At 34.9% G+C, this 22,123-nt stretch overlaps 2 protein-coding genes across 3 annotated transcripts in view; both read right to left on the bottom strand.

The window, feature by feature from the left end:
• Positions 1–4,306: 4,306 nt before the first annotated feature.
• Positions 4,307–8,512, bottom strand: LOC148312153 (uncharacterized). Its single transcript, XM_088277678.1, has 2 exons — positions 8,381–8,512; positions 4,307–8,302 (listed from the first exon to the last, which is right to left on the bottom strand). The coding sequence occupies exons 1-2, from the start codon at positions 8,405–8,407 to the stop codon at positions 4,889–4,891; spliced, it is 3,441 nt and encodes a 1,146-aa protein (XP_088133804.1). The 5' UTR covers positions 8,408–8,512; the 3' UTR covers positions 4,307–4,888.
• Positions 8,381–22,123, bottom strand: part of GlyT (Glycine transporter) — a 33,486-nt gene continuing 19,743 nt past the window's right edge. The window contains exons 4-12 of one of the 2 annotated variants that reach the window (XM_088277679.1): positions 19,268–19,421; positions 16,858–16,990; positions 16,051–16,185; positions 13,437–13,540; positions 11,219–11,456; positions 10,490–10,618; positions 9,664–9,873; positions 8,662–8,835; positions 8,381–8,569 (exon numbers count right to left, since the gene is read on the bottom strand). In XM_088277679.1, coding sequence (XP_088133805.1) covers positions 8,426–8,569; positions 8,662–8,835; positions 9,664–9,873; positions 10,490–10,618; positions 11,219–11,456; positions 13,437–13,540; positions 16,051–16,185; positions 16,858–16,990; positions 19,268–19,421 — 1,421 coding nt within the window. In that variant the 3' untranslated portion in view covers positions 8,381–8,425. The remainder of the gene's footprint in view (positions 8,570–8,661; positions 8,836–9,663; positions 9,874–10,489; positions 10,619–11,218; positions 11,457–13,436; positions 13,541–16,050; positions 16,186–16,857; positions 16,991–19,267; positions 19,422–22,123) is intronic. The other variant, XM_088277680.1, reaches the window with a different exon arrangement.

Genomic DNA, 22,123 nt, shown 5'->3' with positions numbered 1-22,123 from the left:
TTTAATCCCTGAGAAATTGCTATTGAGTTACATTATAGATATCTCAACAGAGACAAAGCAAATTATGGGAGGGTAATATGGCATTTACAAGGCTTACTACTATTCATCAGCTGGCCTAGATCTCTTTATACACTTGCGTCTCTTTACAATGTCCGGTGATGTCACCCGTATATCACATATAAATGTTGATGTTCAACATAATATGAGTATATTAGCTGTAAGTCATGCGAGTGTTTGGTTCGCCATATATCCTTATTGCTCTGTTATGACATCTTTAATACATATTTAGTATAAATATATGATCTTTATAAATAAACTTCATTTTATTTATAGCACACAGGTTCTCAATACATTGTGAGTTAATTAGGTAATTAGCATATAATTTGACATGAATTTTAAACAATCCTTCACAAGTAAATACATAAAATTATATTTTACAAAAATATGTTCAGTGAGTATAGATACTATAAAATAAATCATTTAAATTTTTGTTATTTGAAAAAGTCACTCTTTACAATATAAAATATACATTCATTTATGTTTCAAACCCTTTTGCATGCAGAAAAATACAAATATTATTTGAATTCTTACTAATAATAAAAATAATATGCTGTCAGATTTCAAAATATAAAAATAACCATATATTTTTTAAATAATTTATATTTTCATTAAAATTATTCAGGAAGAAAATTATGTTTCAATTTCAGAAATACCATCGAATTGTTGGGTAATATATCCAAAATTAAACATAGTTATTGGATTGAATTCTACTTTTATTTACATATATGATATGTGACACGTTTCGTCTTATTAAGACATTATCAAACACTCATTTACTCAGAGTGTTTGATAATGTCTTAATAAGGCGAAACGCGTCACATATCATATTTGTAAATAAAAGTAGAATTCAGTCCAATAACCGTGTTTAATTTTGGATATATTACCTAACAATTCAATATGGAGTTCTACCAACTGTCTGCAGTTACAATAAGTAAGAAATACCATCGATTTACCGGGATGAATGGGAAAAATCATATTTTGGATTTTTTAAAATTAATACATATGATATTTGATATCTCAACAGATTTGAATTGAAATATGGAAGTCTGGAATTTCTTTAAACATTATAAGAGATTCATTTCTGTACACACAATTGAAAAACCAAATTACTCAAATATCAAATATGAATATACATTCATTTATGTTTTAACCACCCTACACATACAAACGTACGTGATACGCTTCGTTTTTTCCGCACCATTGCGCTAACCCTGTGCCAAAAATATTTTATGTGAGACAGAGAGAGGGAACACGCCAACGAAAAAATACATCAGTTCTGTCCTAAAAGCACCTATTATGGCAAAAAAAAACTGTTTTCATAATTCTGCAGAAAAAAAGATAATTTTTTCTACAGAATTAACTCAGAAAATAACCCGAAGGTGGTTAAACCAATATTTTAAAATGTTTATAAAAAAGTACATAAAATGCAAATGTCAAGCTAATTTTAATGATTTTTTTAAAACAAGATTCATGAATTATGTATTGATTCATTGGTTAGGTTATGTAAGATCACTTTTTTAACTATAACATTCAATGACATTTATATTTAGTAAAAAAAAAATCCTTGAACATATATTTTAAACGTTGTACTTGTTGTTTATTTGTATGTTTGCTTTTGTTGTACATACTAAAAAACTGTGGTGTAGTTTAATAAAGAATACTTCCCTCACTCCTTTCAAGAACGTCATAAATCAAAAAACTTGATTTTTCAGGAGAACGTTTTTAAAGTTTAAAAATATAATACAATATATTAAAAATAAATATCAAGCCACTTATTGAACTTTTTGCTGTGCAGCAAATCTTTTTAAGTAAAACCTGAAGGTTTTTTTCCATTTGAAAAATATTTAGTTTATTTAAAAAAATAATGAAACAATACTTTTTCTTAAAAATGCAAAAACAACACTTTCTGCCCTATACCGGGTAAATATTAAGTTAAAAATATGCTTCTTTTGCTGGGATATAGTACATTTTCTGGGCATTCCGAAAACATGCACAGCTGAAAATTGACGATTTTTGATTTATGACTTTCTTGAAAGGAGTGAGCGATTTGTCCAAATAAAATAAAACATGTTTTCTGTTCCTAGTGATTAATAAAAAAAAAATCAATCTGTATTTATCTTTATGCGTGAGTTAATGGACAGTATATATTAATCACCCAGAATGGAAAAAGTGTATTTTGCCATTTCATTAAAGAAAATTAGTTACATTCCTCAATTTTTTTACTAGAACATGATATCGATCAACCAAGTTATATTTTCAATTTTAAACAATCTATAAAAATTATTCAACAGATTAGTGACATTGCATTTTATCATTTTTTAAAGTTATAAAATATATAAGTATGTTATCAAACATTTTAATTCACACAGCACTTTTAAAAAAAAATATATCCAGTCATTTTGATAAAATATGAAAACTTAATTTTTTTTTAAAAAATGATATATTTGATCAATTATGATGTACATATTACTTGAAAAATAAATGCATTTTTTTAATCGGTTGAGCCTAGTAAACCAACACAGAACTGTCAAATTTGATCGAGGTTAATTGTGTTGTAAAAATATTGGTTTTATAAATGAATAATTTAATTTTATATCACGGTGCATAATTGACAATATCGTGATATTTCTACTACTGACTTTTTTAAGTAAGGTATTTCCGTGGAATAGTTTTTGGCACATTTATGTCTAGTACATCTAGATAAAACTAGAAATTTGATCCGACCTATGACAATCAATGTTCGATTGAATTAAACAATATTAAAATGAATTCTCTATATAAACATTTTAATATTTAACGTTGCGTACATTTTTTGTCGGAAGTGTGGGTTTATAATTCGAACACGATAATGTAGATATACATATACGTACATATATACATTTCACATAAATATTTTAATTTTATTATGTATATATTTATTACAACTCCGTCGTAACATATAATATAAGACATATATCTAACAAAAGTATATTACATACAATGATTCATGAAATTGTTTTAAGTCTCTTTTAGACAAGCACGTCCTGTTTGTATGTGTTCGTAACACGCTATATACATCGTAATATTTATATATTCATTATTTTCTGTCCTAGAAGCTCGCATCATAAGAAACTCTATCCGTTCCCCAAACCGTTTACCTATTATCTAACCGATCAAATGACACACGCTCGCTTCGTTTTGGTTACATTAAAAGAGTTATATCCTGTAGAAATTAATTTTATCTCAAAAAAGGTACAATTTCCAATTCCCACACATTTCAGCCCTTTTAGGCGTATGTATAAACTGTACATGTGTCTATAATCTAACATATTAAGGGATGTCCTCACTCAACCACTGATTTTGTTCTACTAAACTGGTAGAAGCCAACATAACGACACCAGTAAACTACCATCTATGGAGAAAGGGAAATATAACCGACTGTCAAGTCGTGTAGACACATATTTCCACAAACTTAGGTTTTGATAGCTTCAGCTAGTTTATCATTTGTTACGCTTATTGTTAAACACATTTTGGATTTATTATGGAAGCAGGGAAGCTTACGATACAATGGATTGGACACAGTACAAACTGAGCGGTAGTTGAGCGAGGACTGCCCGTACGGTGATACTGACGGAACATTAATATTACGCATGCAGACATATGAGGGGTGGAGGGGTGGAGGGGTGGAAGGGTCCGGGGAGGGGTTCACACGTAGAACGTTAGGCAAACATTATTACTATTTTACAGTCTTTAACTAGTTAGGGTAAAGTTGTTAACGCTAGACTTATATATGACATCTTTCTAGTAGGGCAAACCAAAGTTCCAGCGCTATTATCACATTCCGGGTAGAATAACAACTCCATTGTGAAAATCAGCACTCACGCATTCAAAAATACTTTTGTAAATTTAATGTATACGATATAAAAATATTTGAATGATTAGTGCAATTCTCAAGGCAAATATCTAAACCGTTTCTCGGCAATTCTCTTTTCATCTTTCCAAATTACGGCTAACGATCACAGCTAATTTAACAGTCACTAGGTTAAGGTACACCAAACATTCAACAATCTATAAATATTTATACATTTGTCCGAGTACAGGCCGCTAGAATACAAATATGGATTCCGAGCCGAGGCACTCGGACCGATCTAGGAGTAATAGTAGATTAGTGACAACTCGACTATTCATAATATAGTTTTCTCGAATCATTAACACGCCTCCGACTACTAAATTGTTTTGTAACACTTAATATTAAGTACCGCGTGCCACATTTATGCGCGCTCATTAGGTGCATCCTCATTCCTTTAGGGTTCAATTGTGTTTTAACTAATCTAAAGTCTTTTTGTAAAGTACATCTATCTCCGATCTGAGAAACCGGCATGATTACTTTATTTCTGGAATATGTATTTTAGTACTTAGTACTCAGTATGGATAAATCTATTTGTTACATCAATAATCATGCAAGTTGATCAACCGTCCTAAAATTTCTCCCGACTAACCCTTTTAGGAGTAATGTCGTATGTATAACAAGCGTAAACCTTGCCTAGGTGAGTACTGGTGCATATGGAAGTACTCCTGTTGGAGGTGGATAATAAGTAATATATTTACACTCCTCTGGCATAGTTTTAGTTTAAAATGCTTACTCCTTAAAGAAATTGTTAAAATTAATTAAACTTGTACTCATTTGAACACTGAGGGGCAAAATATCAGTTTAACAATAGCAAGTAATGTATAAATCATTATAACACCTTTTTTCGAGCTTACATTTTCAGTACTTTTTATCATGTAAAATAAATCGTATAGCCTTTGTAAATAAAGTCTCTCAAAATAATTAAACACGGCAATATTATTATTTTAATTTGACCACAGTTTTAGATTCTGGCGGTGATTTGTTGCTACCTGACTGTTCATTTTTAGTTTCATCCGCTCCGAGATTACTCGCTGGAACTCTCACTTTACTAGATGCACTAATACTACTACCGGCGAGTGTTACAGCTGCCGTTATAGCATCACCCTTGCCTTCATTACTTGTCACAGCTCTCGGCATACTTGTAGCACTAGTGCTATCTTTAACCGTTGATGCTAAACTTTTACCTTTACCACTTGTCTCAACTCTTGCTGTACTAACAGCACTAGTGCTAATACCAGCGAGTGTTACAGCAGCCGTTGTTCCCCCACTTTTGCTTTCTTCATTCTTCACAACTTTTGCTGTGCCAACAGAACTTGTGGTAATACCAGCAAGCGTTACAGCAGTTGTTGTTCCGATTCTCTTGCTCGCTTCATTCTTCGCAAGTTTTGCTGTACTAACAGTACTGGTGCTAACACCAGCGGGTGTTACAGAATTTGTTGTTCCACTACTTTTGCTTCCTTCACTTTTCACAACTTTTGCTGTGCCGACAGAACTTGTGGTAATACCAGCAAGCGTTCCAGTAGTTGTTGTTCCACTGCTTTTGCTTCCCTCATTCTTCCCAACCTTTGCTGTACTAGCAGCACTAGCGGTAATACCACCAAGTGATACAGCAATCGTTGTTCCACCACTTTTACTTCCTTCATTCTTCACAACTTTTGCTGTGCTGATAGAACTAGTGGTAATACCACCAAGCGTTACAGCAGATGTTGTTCCACCACTCTTGCTTCCTTCGTTCTTTGCAACTTTTTCTGTGCTCATAGAACTTGTAATACCAGCAAGCGTTACAGCAGTTGTTGTTCCACTGCTCTTGTTTCCTTCATCCTTCACAACTTTTGCTGTGCTGATAGAACCAAGCGTTACAGCAGTTGTTGTTCCACTGCTCTTGCTTCCTTCATTCTTTACAACTTTTTCTGTACTGATGGAACTAGTGGTATTACCACCAATTGATACAGCAGTCGTTGTTCCACCACTCTTACTTCCTTCATTCTTCACATCTTTTAGTTTGCTGATAGAACTAGTGGTAATACCACTAAGCGTTACGGCAGTTGTTGTTCCACTGTTCTTGCTTCCTTCATTCTTCACAACTTTTGCTGTGCTGATAGAACTAGTGGTAATACCACCAAGCGTTACAGCAGTTGTTGTTCCACTGCTCTTGCTTCTTTCATTCTTCATAACTTTTGGTGCACTGGCAACACTAGTACTAATGCCAACATGTGTTCCCTCCGTCATTTTTCCACTTGTTTTTCCCACTTCGCGTATCACATCTTTTGCTGTACCGATAGCACTAGTGGAACTCCCAACAAGTGTTACGGGTGATATTTCACTACTTTTACCCCCTTGACTAGTCACACCCCTAGCTGCAGTAGTAGTGCTACCAGTAACTGTAATTGCTTCCCCACTTTTACCTCTCTCAGTCGTCACAACTCTCGCTGTACCAACAGCACTAGTATTAGCACTGATATCAGCAAATTTTATAGGTGCTGTTTTTCCAGTACTCTTGCCAGCTTCACTCGTCACAGCGCTTGCTGTACTAATAGCACTAGTGGTACTACCAGGAAGAGTTACAGCTGATGTGGTCGGATCTATTTTAGTACAAGTTTTATCCAAAAGTTTTGTGTTGGAACTCTGAATGGTTTTATCACTTTTCACTTTACTTGATGGCGGAATATTAGAATCGTCGTCTTTGTTAGATGGCTTGATAATATTTTCTAAATCACTAGAGGTCAAAACTTTAGAAATTTGGACATCTTTACTGGCACTTTTTGGACTAACACTGTGTTTGATTCCGTCACTTGATTTGTGAATATCAAATTTGTCAGTCTTGACTGTTGTTTGATGCACATCTTGTTTCTCTGCAGATACTTTGGCACTGACACTCTGGATCAGAGGCGTGGCTTCCTTCTTTTCACTTGTAATCATTTTACTTCCTCCCTTTACAGCTGGGTCTGCTGATTTCAACTGACTAGGCATAACCTTCGATATATCTGCTACTGTTTCTGATACTTTCTTTTCCCGGAGGTCTTGTTTCAGATTATTACTACTGTTTCCTTGCGACAGTGTAACTGGGCTTGCCATATTTCTGATATTACTAGCAGAATTGATGGATGAAATAGAAGTATTTGGTAGAAGTTTCTCAAGAGCGTTGCTATTTTTTATACTTTCATTATTAACTGCACCAACTTTTGTTACATTTTGTAGTTTGTTATCCTTAAAAATATAAGGAGAATGTTGATAAGATGTTTTCGGAGTTGAACAAATGATTTTTGAGGGATTAATTTTTTCAACGGGTTGAAAATTTTTCGCCGTCGCTGGCACAATCGCAGGGTTTATCGGCGAATTTAGAGATGACTTTGTATCGCTCGATTTATTGGCATCGACTTTTTCAGAAAATGACGATATCGGGGATGCGATGGACTGGCAAGCCTTGGTGGAGTCGTCTTGCTTGACCCCCATTTTGGCAGTGGTAAATATTGTGGATCCATCAGTCGGTTTGCGTACACTCGTGGTCGCCACTCTGGAAGTCACTTCGGTGAGCGATATTTTCTGTTGAATTGTCGATAATGGCACTTTTTGTACATATGATAAATTAACAATCCCCGCATTTTGAGCACCAAAATTGATGTTCAAATTATTGGAATCCTTAGACATTTTTATTGAACTACCATTTCCCACAGATGAGTCAACATCTTTTATCTTTTTCAAAGTACTAGACTCATCGAGGACTGAATATTTAGTTTCAATCAACGGTTTACTATCAGCCGGTAATACGGCTACATTCTGCGACTTGCCATTAGAAGTGGGATTATCCGCTATTTTATTTGTTTTGTGGTCCTTCTTCTCCAAGTTTCCGGAGCCATTTTTGACAATTTCTTCTAAAGTGTGTGACTTGTTCTGTTCACTTAATAATGAGAAACTTGAAATGCACGTATTTCTCATTTGATGAATTTCGGCAACTTTTTTAATGTTTTCCTTGTGTAAATTTGTGCAAGGCGGCCGATTGTCTTCGGCTATATCCTTCATCCGTAATCCGCCAGTTGATAATTCGGTTAAATTTCCGAAATCTTTTCTGGAAAACTCGGGACTGTCGAGCAACAACGGCCTTGAAAAGGAGTCGTTGGTTTTCATGTCTTTATTTCCTTGTTTCTTGGAGTCTCCCGCGCCCGTCGCCGACCGGTGTCCGCTCTTCTCTCCGCACCTCTTGATGAGAGGTTCCGCCGCCGGGTCATTATCGTCTAAAATTTCATTCTTGGTCTTTGCATTTTTGGACGTCTTGAGAATGCTCGGACCGGGAACTTTGCACGGACTGGCATCTAGCATCATCGCTACTGGCGTATCACAGACGCCATTTTTTGTCTATAATTAAAAAAATACATTAGTTCACGGCGTATTGACAAAACAATGCGATAATAAAAACGGGTAATGGGGGAAAACCTGATAAATTCCCGGCGCTTGCTCCATGCAGGCCGGGCTCCGCCCTCAGGCCCCGCGGCTGCGGATGGTGGGGCGCCCGTTGACCATGATGATAGTATTCTGGATTGCCTGATAAGAGGACTGAGTGCTGCTCTCTCCGCGACAAGAGGGGTCCCATTCTGAAGTGGGTTGCACTAAGGCGCGGACTTTCTGCAAACACATTATATAATAGATATATTACATTTGTGGTGACCAGAATACTGACATTGTTTAATAGACAAATTATATTATTTGCTTGTTACCTCGCATAAGGTTAATTCACTGGGGCCATTGCACAGCTGCATGATAGCCATGATTATGATAACGAAGACGGGCAACACTCCTATCAGCCAACCGACAGCATCTGCCCATAGCGGGTACACGTACTGACCGTAGGACGCGGGTTTGTACTCCACCCAGTTAAAAAATAGGATGAACTAGAAATAATGTAAAATCCATCAGGCCTGTTTTCAGAAATACAAATTTTATTTACAAATAACATTTGACACAATTCGATTCTTTAAATTATTTCTATAATATATATAGTTAGTGAGAAAGTTTTAACATTTTAGAATTTTTTAACATTTATTCATAACTTAATGAAACTAAACTTTAAATTTAAATTCCTACTTAACCTGCCCAGGATTAAGTTACTGCAGACAAAACTTTATCTGGGAAGTGAGTTTTTTTTAAACTTTTTATAATTTTATATGATAGTCAATGCTTCAAGCACCATATTTCCTTGAGTAAAAAAAATATTTACTCAAGTAAACATGATTTATATTAAATTTAGCTGGGTTGTATTTAATGGTTTTCTTTGACAGTGTCATTACGATGACACTACACAAACTTTGTGTGGTTCTAGTGTGTAAATACAACCAAAAATGGCAGTACATATGCCATTTTAGAAATAAATATCATTTGGCTTTAGTTATAAGTGACGCCCATATGCCTTTGAGGAAAGTTTTGTTACTATACTCTCAGATATCGTAGTCGTACAGGAGAATGTGACCAACTAACAAAACGTTCAGGAGGGCTACTTGAGTCACTTTTGCTTGGCAAGAAAACAAACATCAATGCCGTTAGTCATTTTTAACAAGACATTATACTATACTTTCAAGTTTAAAATCCTTTGGGATTTGTTTCAGGGCAATATTAAGCTAGTAAGATGTCAAATAGTCAATGATCAGGTTTTTGTAAAAAATGCACTTGGTCACTTTCTCCTGTATGACTACGATATGTTAAACAAAAAGATTGTGGCATACCAATAAAGCCGATGGTGTAACGAGTTTCCACATCCAACTCCAGAAGAAGACCCACGTACGGGACTGCGGTCCAATCATATCCTGAATATCCTGGCAGAATCTCTCCGCGCCGTACAGCCAAGATATGAGGATGCACTCGCTGATGGCAATCAGCAATACGGACCAGTTAGCGGCGTACTTATCCATCAGCTGCAGCCAATACATGCCACTCTGTAAACAACAAATGTAATGTTGTAAAAGGCAAACAAGTTATTTTCAACTGATAAAGGAGAAACTTAATGTCGTGAGAGGACTGGAAGCTGCTACACTGACAGAGGACTGGAAGCTACTAGACTGACAGAGGACTGGAAGCTACTACACCGACAGAGGACTGGAATGTAAGGGGACTGGAAGCTACTACACTGACAGAGGACTGGAATGTAAGGGGACTGGAAGCTACTACACTGACAGAGGACTGGAAGCTACTACACTGACAGAGGACTGGAAGCTACTACACCGACAGAGGACTGGAATGTAAGGGGACTGGAAGCTACTACACTGACTGAGGACTGGAAGCTACTACACCGACAGAGGACTGGAATGTAAGGTGACTGGAAGCTACTACACCGACAGAGGACTGGAATGTAAGGTGACTGGAAGCTACTACACCGACAGAGGACTGGAATGTAAGGGGACAGGAAGCTACTACACTGACAGAGGACTGGAAGCTACTACACTGACAGAGGACTGGAATATGAGGGGACTGGAAGCTACTACACTGACGGAGGACTAGATGGATGATGTACTTACATATACATATTATGTTTTATGTAAATGTTTAACTTACATTTGTAGTGAAAATGAGACCACCAAAGTAGCCAAAAATGGCAACAGCAAGCACTACCCAAATCTTTTTCTCCCTTAGGTTAGGAAATCTATCCAATATAGCTGTTGTGACTGTTTCCATCAGAGCAAACTGTAAACAAAATGATCAAAAATATAATAATTGTATATTTGGAGCACTATAAATGCACTTTTTCTTCAAAAAGTTGCCTCCAAAATTCAGATGCGTCTTATATTCTAAATTAATATTAAAATATCTAGTGTTCGATTCAAAATTCCCGCTAGTCTTAAAAATGGCCATATATTCAATGCCGTGGAAAACCTATCTCTATTTGTCAACATTTTAGTGATGGGAATTGTACAATAAAAAATGAAATGTAGTCCACTGCACAACACCACACATGGGTTTGTATAGTATCTTAGTTTCATATACAAGAAAACCCCGTTTTTAGGTAAATTAAGGGACTGAAAAAAAACTTAAATGGAGGGAAAATGTAAATGCTTTAAAATAATAAAAAAAATCTAAAATAATGTAGATGAGTTTTTTTGCAAATAAAAACCTAAATTAAGGGAACTTTTACTAATTTTTTTGTAAAAATTGTAATGACTACAAATAAAACAAACAAAAAATGTAAAAATTGCATTCTCATATCTTCATATGCCATCCTTTTCTCTGGGCGAGTGTTTGATAAAATACATTGCAGTAATCTGTTTAAGCTCAGTACTAGATTACCTGGGAGTCAAGTCCCAGGGTCAGCAGCATGACGAAGAACAGCAGAGACCAGACGGGGGATATGGGCAGGCGCGTCACCACCTCGGGGTACACGATGAAGGCGAGCCCGGCGCCCTGGTCCACCACCTTCTCCACTTCCACGTCCAGCTCGTGCGCCAGGAAGCCAATCACCGAGAAGATCACCAGACCCGCGAAGAAGGACGTCGCGATATTGGAGATGGCGACTATCAGCGAGTCCCTGCGGACATACATAATTTGTGGATATCTTATCCATCTATGGCAATGGTACTCAACCTTTTTTTTTCTTCGGGCCACATACATATATTTTTTAAGTTACGCGGGCCGTAACACTATACTGGTATGACGAAAACAGTCATGAAACACCCCTTCCCCTCCCTTTAGAATATGATATAAAATTATAAACTAAAACAAAAGAATAATAGTACATATCGCTTATCAGCAAACTGTTCCACCACAAAATTATTTGCGCGCATACTTTTATCTGTCAAATATTTGTTTTTGGGATAAGTCTAGCGTGTGCAATAGCAACACTCTTATACTCTGATGTGGACCAATTATGGTCATTAGACAATCCTGTCTTTGGGTGTTACTATTTGCGCATCAAAGTTAAAACAAATATACAAAATTTAGAATGCCAGATTTGTTAAAATTATCCTCCTGATAATGTATGTATTTAGGGCCACACTTATGTGTGGCCCTAACAAGCCCTGGCAAGCTTTTATAAGCTTGGTGGGCCACATGCGGCCGCAGGTTGAGTATCGATGATCTATACTGTCCATCAATGCTATGTGATAACTACTAAATAAACATTTAAACTGTGTTTTCTTTCAGTCAAATTTGTTGCAATTGAGAGCCAGATACATTTTGTCAAATTACGGCGACCGCCAAGATCAATATTTTAAAATAAAACTTCATAATAGGATGTTTTTAATTAGAATTATTTCCATAGACGTTAGTAGTATGAAGAATTATCTACATTTCAGGACAAAAAATCATTACAATGTCATGTTTTAAAATTTTATGTTTAAATTTCGGGTACTGGGTTGTCACAAACTGTGTTGCAGATGCATAATAGGCATTATCAAAGGTATCAGACTGTGTGCTAACTGCAGGTTACAAGTTGAAAAATACATAAATTATTATAGATGAAGATAAGAAAGACATAGTTATAGATGAAGATAAGAAAGACATAATTGTAGATGGAAGAAAATTAGTATTTACTGAGGAAAGAAAACCCCATCTGGTAAAATCTCCAGAATTCTCCATAGCATTGTGTACAGTGGAAACATGGATACTTATTTATTTATTTAAATATAAACGGCTAATGCTTTTAACATAATACATATATACAATATCTAATATAAAAATACACTAATAAATACACTAATAGAGAAATAAAAAGTCTTAAACATAAAATAATAATAAAATAACAAATAGTAAGCACTGGTAAATACATGTCTCCTTCACACACTATTAGCGAGCAGCGAGAGAGTGAAACACAATGTTTAAATTTATCAATTACAACATGGAGAAGAAATGCTGATAAAGTACAGACTTCAAGGTGGATAGCAATATATTAAATAAATCTATGCTTTCAAAAGCATTGGCTAACATGTGAAGCTGCGGAATCGGAGAGAACATGGCATAGTTTGCATTATGTAAAAATGCTGCAAATATAGATTTTTGCCTAGTACCTCTTTGACGCACGCTAAGCTTTATTTGATTTGGAGATCAGGGATGTGAGAATTTTATATAATAGGACCAAATCAGTAATTACCCTTCTATCACTAAGATTTATTCATTTTAGCTGCTTCATTATGCAATTATAATCTAACTCAACAATGGGTGTATATTTAGTTTAAAATGAATGTATCTAAGGAACTTGTGTTGTACTCTCTCTACGCTGTCAGCATGTATAGCATAATGAGGAGACCAGACTGTGGAGCCGTATTCCAACTGACTTCTAATTAAGGCAACATACAGGGACTTCAATGCATCAATAGATTTAAAATCCCTTGTTGCCCTAATCACAAAACCAAGAGTTTTAGAAGCTTACTAAGGAAAAATAAATAAATTTATCGGATGTGCTTGAAGTGTGATGTCAGAAACTATGGATTCATCAGGCATATTTATAAAATAGAATTCCTATTGATCAATTGTTCAAAAAGTTTATTGTATTTTGAAAAAGAACACTTACTTGTAGCAATTGTTAGAAAATTTATTATAGGAAGACAGAGTGATGAGACCGCCCCAAGCAGGACTCAAAGCGAAAAATATTTGAACGGCGGCATCACCCCAAACCTGAAATCAAACATTCAATAAATCTTTCTATTTTAACATTCTATTCTTATTTCTTCTCAATGTGTCGCCTACTTTCAAAATCCGTCAGATCCACTTTTATGAGATTTTAAAATAAATACTCTATTGGAATGCCAATTGTGGGTTTTCTTGTTTAAAATATTTATATACTTGAAACCCATGCTAAAAAATACTTAAAAACAGCATTGTATTTCAAATTCCGCTATATTCATGGAACATGCCTTCTGACCCATATCGGCCAATCAGAGAGCGGGGATAAATAAAAAATTAAGATGACGTTATTATCAGTTTGTGTCTCGTGTTTTTTTTTTAATACTGAAAAAAATCTAAAAAAAATGTTAAAATTCTCTATATCATAATATTTTATCTAAAGATAGACAAATCTTTTCAACATAAATGTTACTTGGCGAATTGCGCATTTTTTGGAAAATCGATTTACATGGTTCTGGCGGATTTTGAAAGTAGGCGACACCAATAATCGCATACCAATTCCACCATACTCATCTAGAACTGATTGTTCATTTAAAAAAAAGTATTAAAAAATTAATGACATCACCGTTGACTTGACAAAATATTTGCCATTATTCAGGGTTACGAATGATTTTTGAAAAACCCTGGACGGTTATAAAATCCAAATAACTACTTATTGTCTCTTGTAAATAATAATTTAGGTATACTTAGGGCGCTTGTCCACTACCCGGGATTTCACCGTCCGGCAGTCCGGTTTTGAAAAATGAAAACGACTACGACAGTTTAGCGTGATCGAATTTACGCGCAACGTGTTCACGCACCGATCCGAAGAAATATGCCAAAAGCACAAGCCAATCCAAGCCAATCGTCGTTTTAAAACGCTAAATAACACGCCGGACGGTAAAATTTTGTGTAATTCCGTGTAGTGGACAAGCGCCCTTACAGTACGAACCCGTTTAACACAGCGGATACATTAGAATAAGTTTCAATACTAAACGAACAGAGCCTAGCTAGATAACCAAACTATATTTGTAGATACATAGTAACTAAACATTCGTCAGGCGTACTACGCAATTAAAAACGTCAAAATTATCAAACGTATTTATTAAAAACAGTAACTGGTTACATGACACTTAAGTTTGGTTTATTAGGAATGAATGTAAGAGACATTTAACAATAAATCAGTATTCAGTAAACAAAGCCTGGGGGGTGCGGGGTGCAGGGAAGTAAGTGCACTTGACTTTTTCGGAGAAAGGCGTTGTCGCGTGGACGAATGTTTAGGTATCTAGGGTTAAACAAGGTCATATTAACGTGTAAATATTTTATTTATTGTTCCGGAATTAACTTTGTGGTAAGACATGTTACAATGATTAAAGAAAACACTTGTTTTATACCACTTGAGTATACTCAAGTGGTATAAAACAAGTGTTTTCTTTAATCATTGTAACGTGTAAATATGTATATCTCAACAGGATACTAAAACTCGCATAAAATTAATACTGCAAGTAAAACTAAACTACTTTTTCATGGTAAACTGCGCTTTAAACTGGAAAAAAAACTTTCTTAGGAAACTGGCATTGCGGGTTGGATTCCCGTAAATTTCAAAATTGATTCAATAAATATTTATTATCAGTTGATCTGAATATTTGTAATATATTTTACATACCTACCATCCCTATCCTTAAATTCCTAGTTGGAGATAAGCCTATAAAAATAGAAGCTTTATGGGTTATCACCTTAAAATAAAATAAAACTTGAAAGCATTAGGTCAGGTTTTACTATAATTTCATTAAAAATTCATTTACATTTTTTTTTTGTTTTCAATAGCGTGTCCTTAAACATTTATTTTTTTACTATTTTTGTATCCTTGAATATTAAAATGTTCAATTTCATTAAAGTGTAGTGTTATAAATTTATGTAATTTCAATTAAGCTTAATCGAATGGGTATAAAATAATTATGTTTCAAAACAGGGTGTCCCATCATCCGACGTATTCCTTTTAAGGGGTGTTAGGCCAGCTTATGACTCCCAAAAAATTAAAATATGACCTCAATAAAAGTGCCTTAGTTTACCAGATATTTCCACTTTCATGAATTCTCCGAACATCTACGCCTTAGATCAGTTTTTAGAGCGCCACTTTTTAATTTTTCATATTCTAGGATTCTATTTTTTTGTTTCATAATACTGAAAAGGTATTCTATTGATCACAGTCCAAAATATTACCAATACTGGCTTGCCTTGGCGGAAAAAAATATTAATGCCCGTAAATGATTTTAAAATAATTTTTTAGGTGACTTTAACTCTTCACCCTGAAAAAAATATATATGACGCTAACCTGGCCAGTTATTTTAAATAATACAGTTTCCAAAGTCATTGATTTATATAGGTGCAATTTACCAATGTGTACAAAGTCTACATAATGCCTGTGTACACTTGAAACTTGCCAAAACAGTTTTGGAGCTGTTATTTATTGCCAATAGGGGTGGATTGTAAGTTGTAAATGATTGGTAAAGTTAGCCCACCTGAGCGTTAGCAAGTTGGGTCCAGTCGGGAGTGAGGTAGAAGCGAATACCGTCCCCCGCCCCGGGAAGAGTTACTCCACGTACGAACAGCATCACCAGCACCACATAGGGAAATAAGGCCGTGAAATACACCACCTGAAAGAAAATCTCCAGTTAGATTTGAGTCTGAACATATTTCAAATGAATGCTGACGATAATAAATCTACTCGACGACAGATGGCAGTAATGAGCATATGTTGGATCTCCTGTTAATTTTTTTATGTACTAACGTTGCTTGAAAGAACTGCATTTTATACAACAAAACAACAAGTATACAGCTTCTTCTACTTTTATAGTAAAGAAAAAATAAGAAAACAATATATTTCGTAGTCATACAGGAGAAAATGACCAAGTGCAGTTTTTACAAAAACGCGATCATTGACTGTTTGATATCTCACTAGCTTAATATTGCCCTGAAAAAAATCCCAAAGGATTTTAAAGTTGGAAGTATAATATATTGACTTGTTAAAAATGACTAAATGCATTGATGTTTATTTTCTTGCCAAGCAAAGGTGACTTAAATGGCCCTCCTGAACATTTTACGTTTTGTTAGTTGGTCACTTTCTCTTGTATGACTACGATTTAATTAATGTTTTTTACCAACCCGATGTCGCCCATTTTAATTTTCAAATTTCATCCAGTTTTCGGGTTTTGACAGCGGTTCAAATATTTTTGTTACAGCGGTTTTTCACGGGTAGGTACCTGGGTACTTATTTTCATTTAAAGTAAGTACCCAAAACATATGTAATCAAATTATAATACCCGTACCTTTCCGGAAGACTGCACTCCTTTGCACAAACACAGAAAAACTATTGACCAGGCGGCAAACAGGCATAAAGCCATACTAATCTTGATAGTACCAGTCTCTTCTATTCCGGAGGACAGCCCTAGAACATGATTCCTGAAAACAGACAAATTGGTATATTGTCACAATCGTCACTAGTGAAATAATAATTTTTAAAAATCACATTACTATCAAGTCTATACTTAATGAAATCTGGGATAACATAAGGAATTTATATGCTTGTATAGACTGATTTTTAACATAGCGAAATTAATGCCTGTCGAATAAAAATTAAATTTTTATTCGAGTGAAAAAGGATATGTGAATATTGAATATAATTACATAAATATGTGATAAAACCAGGGTTATTTTTTAAACAAAAAAAGTTTCGGAACTCAATTCATGTCAAGCTTTTGACTAAAAAAATATATTCAAATAACTAAATTATCATTATGATACCATATTTTATTGTGACGAATTATATAAATATACATAAGTAGATTGTAATTACGTAAGCGCAAACATTGTTTGGTCTAATTGATTTTGTGAATAAAAAAAATACATCCATGAAAAAATGTGCCGAAACGCCGTTCCACCGCTTTACATGAAAAAAAAATCCCTGTATAAAACTATATTATCAGAGCAATAATTAGATTTTAAAAGTATTTCTTACAATTTAGTAAATTATAACCATAGGTTTTGACAGTCATAATCCATAAATATATAAAGGTCGAGTCGTAAAGTGACATAAATCTTGAATTGTCTAACAGAAAACCAAATGCACGCTAGACAGTTCATGAAATATTGCACAGGTAAGTAATATTTATGTGTAATATGTAAGTAATATAAGTTATAAATATTCTTGTTTTAAATCTCGTAAAGGAAGGCGGCTGCGTTCATTATCGGTTTTTGACATAAATTTTAAATGAGGATAGGATACAGGGGGTGGGAACCAGCTCAATATTTTGGGACTTTTAGTAATCGTGTTTCAGTTGCGAAATCCACGGAACCGGAATTGGAGGAAATGATTTTTTTTCACACGCGATTCAATGACATCCCTAACAACGTGCGAAGGCTGCTATGTCAAAATATATCACAAACTCACTGAAATTCCATGGTTTGATAAGAGAATTTTGAAAATGAAATGATTAGTAATATTATTTATGGCTGATTCGTTATGCGCAACAAAATTTTAAAAGACAATTTAAATATCCGTTTTCTATATACTTATTTCTAGTTCTTTGATTAGTCGTTTCAAGAATGCGTAATTGCATGGCCAAAAAAAGGTTATGACACGCATTTATTACTATTTAGAGAAATACAAAGACATTGTGTTTTGATCCACTCACATTTTTACTAACCAACTAGTTGCCCTCTTGGGTTGTTGCACGTTGTTGTTGCGTTGTTGTTGCACGTTGTTGTTGCACGTTGTTGTTACGGGTAACAACAGGTTGTTGCCGAAACTAGTTGGTTAATAAAAATGTGAGTGGATCAAAACACAAAGTCTTTTTATTTCTCAAAATAATAAAACAATATGCTCCACAAAGTTAATGCTTTCAATATTCAAAACGCATTTATTGTTTTAAAAAAAAACACGTTTTAATCCTAATTGCTGTTTTGATAATATTCATCGATTGCTGTTTATGAAACTTTTTTTAATTCGTGATTGAAATATTACTATCAATCCGTTCTGTTAAAAATTAATAGGGACCTACTTATATATGCAGTAGGTAATTTTTTAATGTCCCTCTTTTCCAAATTAATTTTTAGTACGGCCCCCTTTTGGTTCTTTTATCTTTTACATCGCCTTTGATTACAGATATAGGATGAAAAACGCTCACGTTTATATTAACCCCCTGAGACCCGAATCCGGAACCTCCGACATGGTAGCCAAACGCGGAGGAATTATATATTTACCTACTCAAAACTATTTTTTATCTACAAGCGCTGATATAGTACACAATGAAAAGTAGGAAGGGACAGTAAAATACAGAAAAAAGTATAATTTCGCAAAATGTTTCTTGGAAAATTAAAGAAACAATTCTTCACTACATATATTTTATTATTTAGCAAACAAACTTCAATTTCATACTATTCCTGTGAGCCTTAGCGGCTCATTATTAAAAATGGGTATCAAATTATGATAGAGTGGGTTCGAAGCTAGAAACTCTGACTCAAGAGTCCGCGACGCTTGCCTCAACCCGACACTATTATTATATTATTAAATAATTTACTTAAGATAAACGGAAGTATTATAAACACCACCCATTTAGAGTGTGCCAACAACACACCAGATTTTCCTACACAACTGACAAAATACCTTATTATTTAAGCTTAACACGAATTTGCCCACCCAAAAGCAGCTGACAGAAAGTTAGGTACTAGAAAACTCACGTAAAGTATTCTTCTGCCGGAGGTCTTCTCAGAACACTGTCGGCCAACGCCGAAATGTTGTACTTATCCGCTTCACTCTGATTGTAGCACTTCCTCAAGTAAAAGGTGCCGTTTGTCGCCAGGCACTGGTCTGCCTTCTCGTACGAGTAGCAATCTGGAACCATAAATTAAATAACCGATAATTTAAAATAACATTTTAGAGAAATTAATCGTGTGGTGGTCAGAAGAAAATGGGAGTAGGATCAGGATTGAGTATTTCAGGTTATCCAAAGTATGCGATTTTTTTTAAATATGCGTATACAGTACTACTCCACTTATTCAAATCAATTGGGACCAGACCGCATTCGGACAATCGTTTTTTTTACGAAAAAAAAAGGTCTACGAGTATTTTAATTAATTAGTCATATGTATGTCGAATGGTACGATGGAGACCTTGGGAGAACAAAAGAGGTGTCGGAAGACCCCAAAAAGAATGGTCCGACGACATAGTTGCTGTGGGGGGGGGGGTAAAAAAACTGGCTGCAAGCAACAACCGACAGGAAAAAATGGAAAGAAGTGGAAGTGGCCTATATCCAGCAGTGGAGAACAGAGAGCTCATGAGAGGAAGAAGAAGAAGAAGAAGAATTAGATGTTTATCTTAAATAGGAGATAATTATATTTTTAATCCAAGACCACAAGACTTGTTTCTATGTACCTACCTTAATACGGGAGTATCGTAAAATGTACGACAATATGAAAAACTCACATTTTACACAAAATATTTACTAAAAACATTTTTTTTAATCAGCGCAACATGTTTTTTGAGAAATTTATATAAAATACGAAATAAAATATCGGTAAAAAAAATCAAGATGCATGCTAGTTGTCACTACATTTTTTACATGTGTTGAATCCGTGATTCCTTCAAATTAGATGTCCGTCGTAAATATGACGAATGTCCCGTAATCTAGGGTTAAAGAAAAAGGGATTTTAATTAATTGAATGAAAAGGTAACACTTTACATGTTAAGCGTAGTTACAAGTGCTATACATGATTACAGTATGTACGCACTGTACTGTAAATTAACACGTTAAACGCCATGAGGGGCACCGGTGACCTCGCCTGTGTTGGACCGCAGCGCCATGGGGGGCACCAGAGATCTCAATCAAGGGCTATATTTAAAATGCTGTAACTGTGGAACCCATCGTCAAATAAAATAAAAACGAATTACTTAATATTAATAAAATACGCAAATTAACGAAAAGGTTTTTTTTGTTGATAATTTCAAAACTTACAAAGTTTAGTATTGGCGTTTAATGTGTTAAAATAACTGATTGCTGAAAATCTTGGCCATAGGACGTTTGTCCACTACACGGGATTTCACCGTCCGGCAGTCCAGTTTTGAAAAATGAAAACAACTACCTACGACAGTTTAGCGTGATCGAATTTACGCGCAACGTGTTCACGCACGGATTAAGAGCACCGATCCGAAGAAATATGGACAAAAGCACAAGTCAATCCAAGCCAATCGCCGTTTTAAAACGTTAACTGACGTGCCGGACGGTAAAATTCCGTGTAGTGGACAAACGACCATAGTATGCTGTTTGACTGTTTACTTTTTCTTTGAATTTGCGAATTGCAGAAGATTTCCGTCTTTTTTCTGAAATGCTGAAAGCGATTTGGATAGTTGGAGTTCGGATAGTTAAAGTTCTACTGTATTTGTGTTGACTGTATTAGCTAAAACAAAACGATCTTGACGCACCTAGAGTTAACGATATTTCGCCGGGAGAAGGTCGAATTGTAGTCATAAGTATTTATTCAGAATCCTTCCTGGTATTTAATTAAGTTATCAAGTATCTGGCTAAGTTTGTTTACTTTGTTACCCACATGTATCAACTAAAACTAATAGACTAGGGCAGTGATGGCGAAACTATGGCACGCGTGCCATAGGTGGCACGGGAGATGATTTGCATGGCACGCGAATGTAGCGAAAAAAAAAAGTGATAATACATGTTTCTTAAAGTTTAGACTTATGGACAAAAGCACTACTGATTGTATTCTATTAAAAGCTACCAGCTATGAACCCGATATAAAAAAAGAGCGTCTAGCATCCAACAACAAAATCAATAATAATGAAGTTTAACCATGGATAACTAAACTATATTTGTAGACACATAGTAACTAAACATTCGTCAGGCGGACTACGCAATTAAAAACTTGAAAATTATCAAAAGTATGTATTAAAAATAGTAACTGGTTACATTACAATTAAGTTTGGTTTATTAGGAAGGAATGTAAGTTCAATGACATTTAACAGTAAATGACTATTCCGTAAACAAAGCCTGGCGGGTGCAGGGGGCAGCAAAGTAAGTGCACTTGACGTTTTCGGAGAAGGGCGTCGTCGCGTGGACGAATGTTTAGTTATCTAGGGTTAACGGGTTCTACATTTTTTTGATAAGTCTATTTTTTATTTATTTTATTTTGCCATTAATAAGTACGTAATTATTACTTTCGATGTATTAATGCTTTGTTTATATTAATAATCTATAGTTTCACAAATATAAGTTGTATTTTTGTTTCCATGGCATGTGGCACGCGACCTTTTATGATACTGAAATAATAAAAAATTGAAAACTCAGGCTCAAAAAAGTTCGCGATCCCTGGAATAGGTTGTTTGGAAACAAGTAGGTACCTAGCTGCGTCTCCCGATAGTACCTACGCAGACTAGAAATGGGAAAGGGAAAATCCAATTATGTTCATCCACACATTCTCCAGACTTCTAAACTACTATTTGTAACTTTTGTATCAACAGATACCTATAGTAGGTTCATAAAAGTATCGTATATACAAAGATGTAAAAACTACATAGTAAACGAA

Source organism: Brachycentrus maculatus, unplaced genomic scaffold (genome assembly GCF_059751285.1).
Source record: "Brachycentrus maculatus isolate JH-2025_06_01 unplaced genomic scaffold, ASM5975128v1 h1tg000049l, whole genome shotgun sequence".
Classification (NCBI taxonomy): domain Eukaryota; kingdom Metazoa; phylum Arthropoda; class Insecta; order Trichoptera; family Brachycentridae; genus Brachycentrus; species Brachycentrus maculatus.
This window is presented reverse-complemented; position numbering and strand designations above follow the sequence as displayed.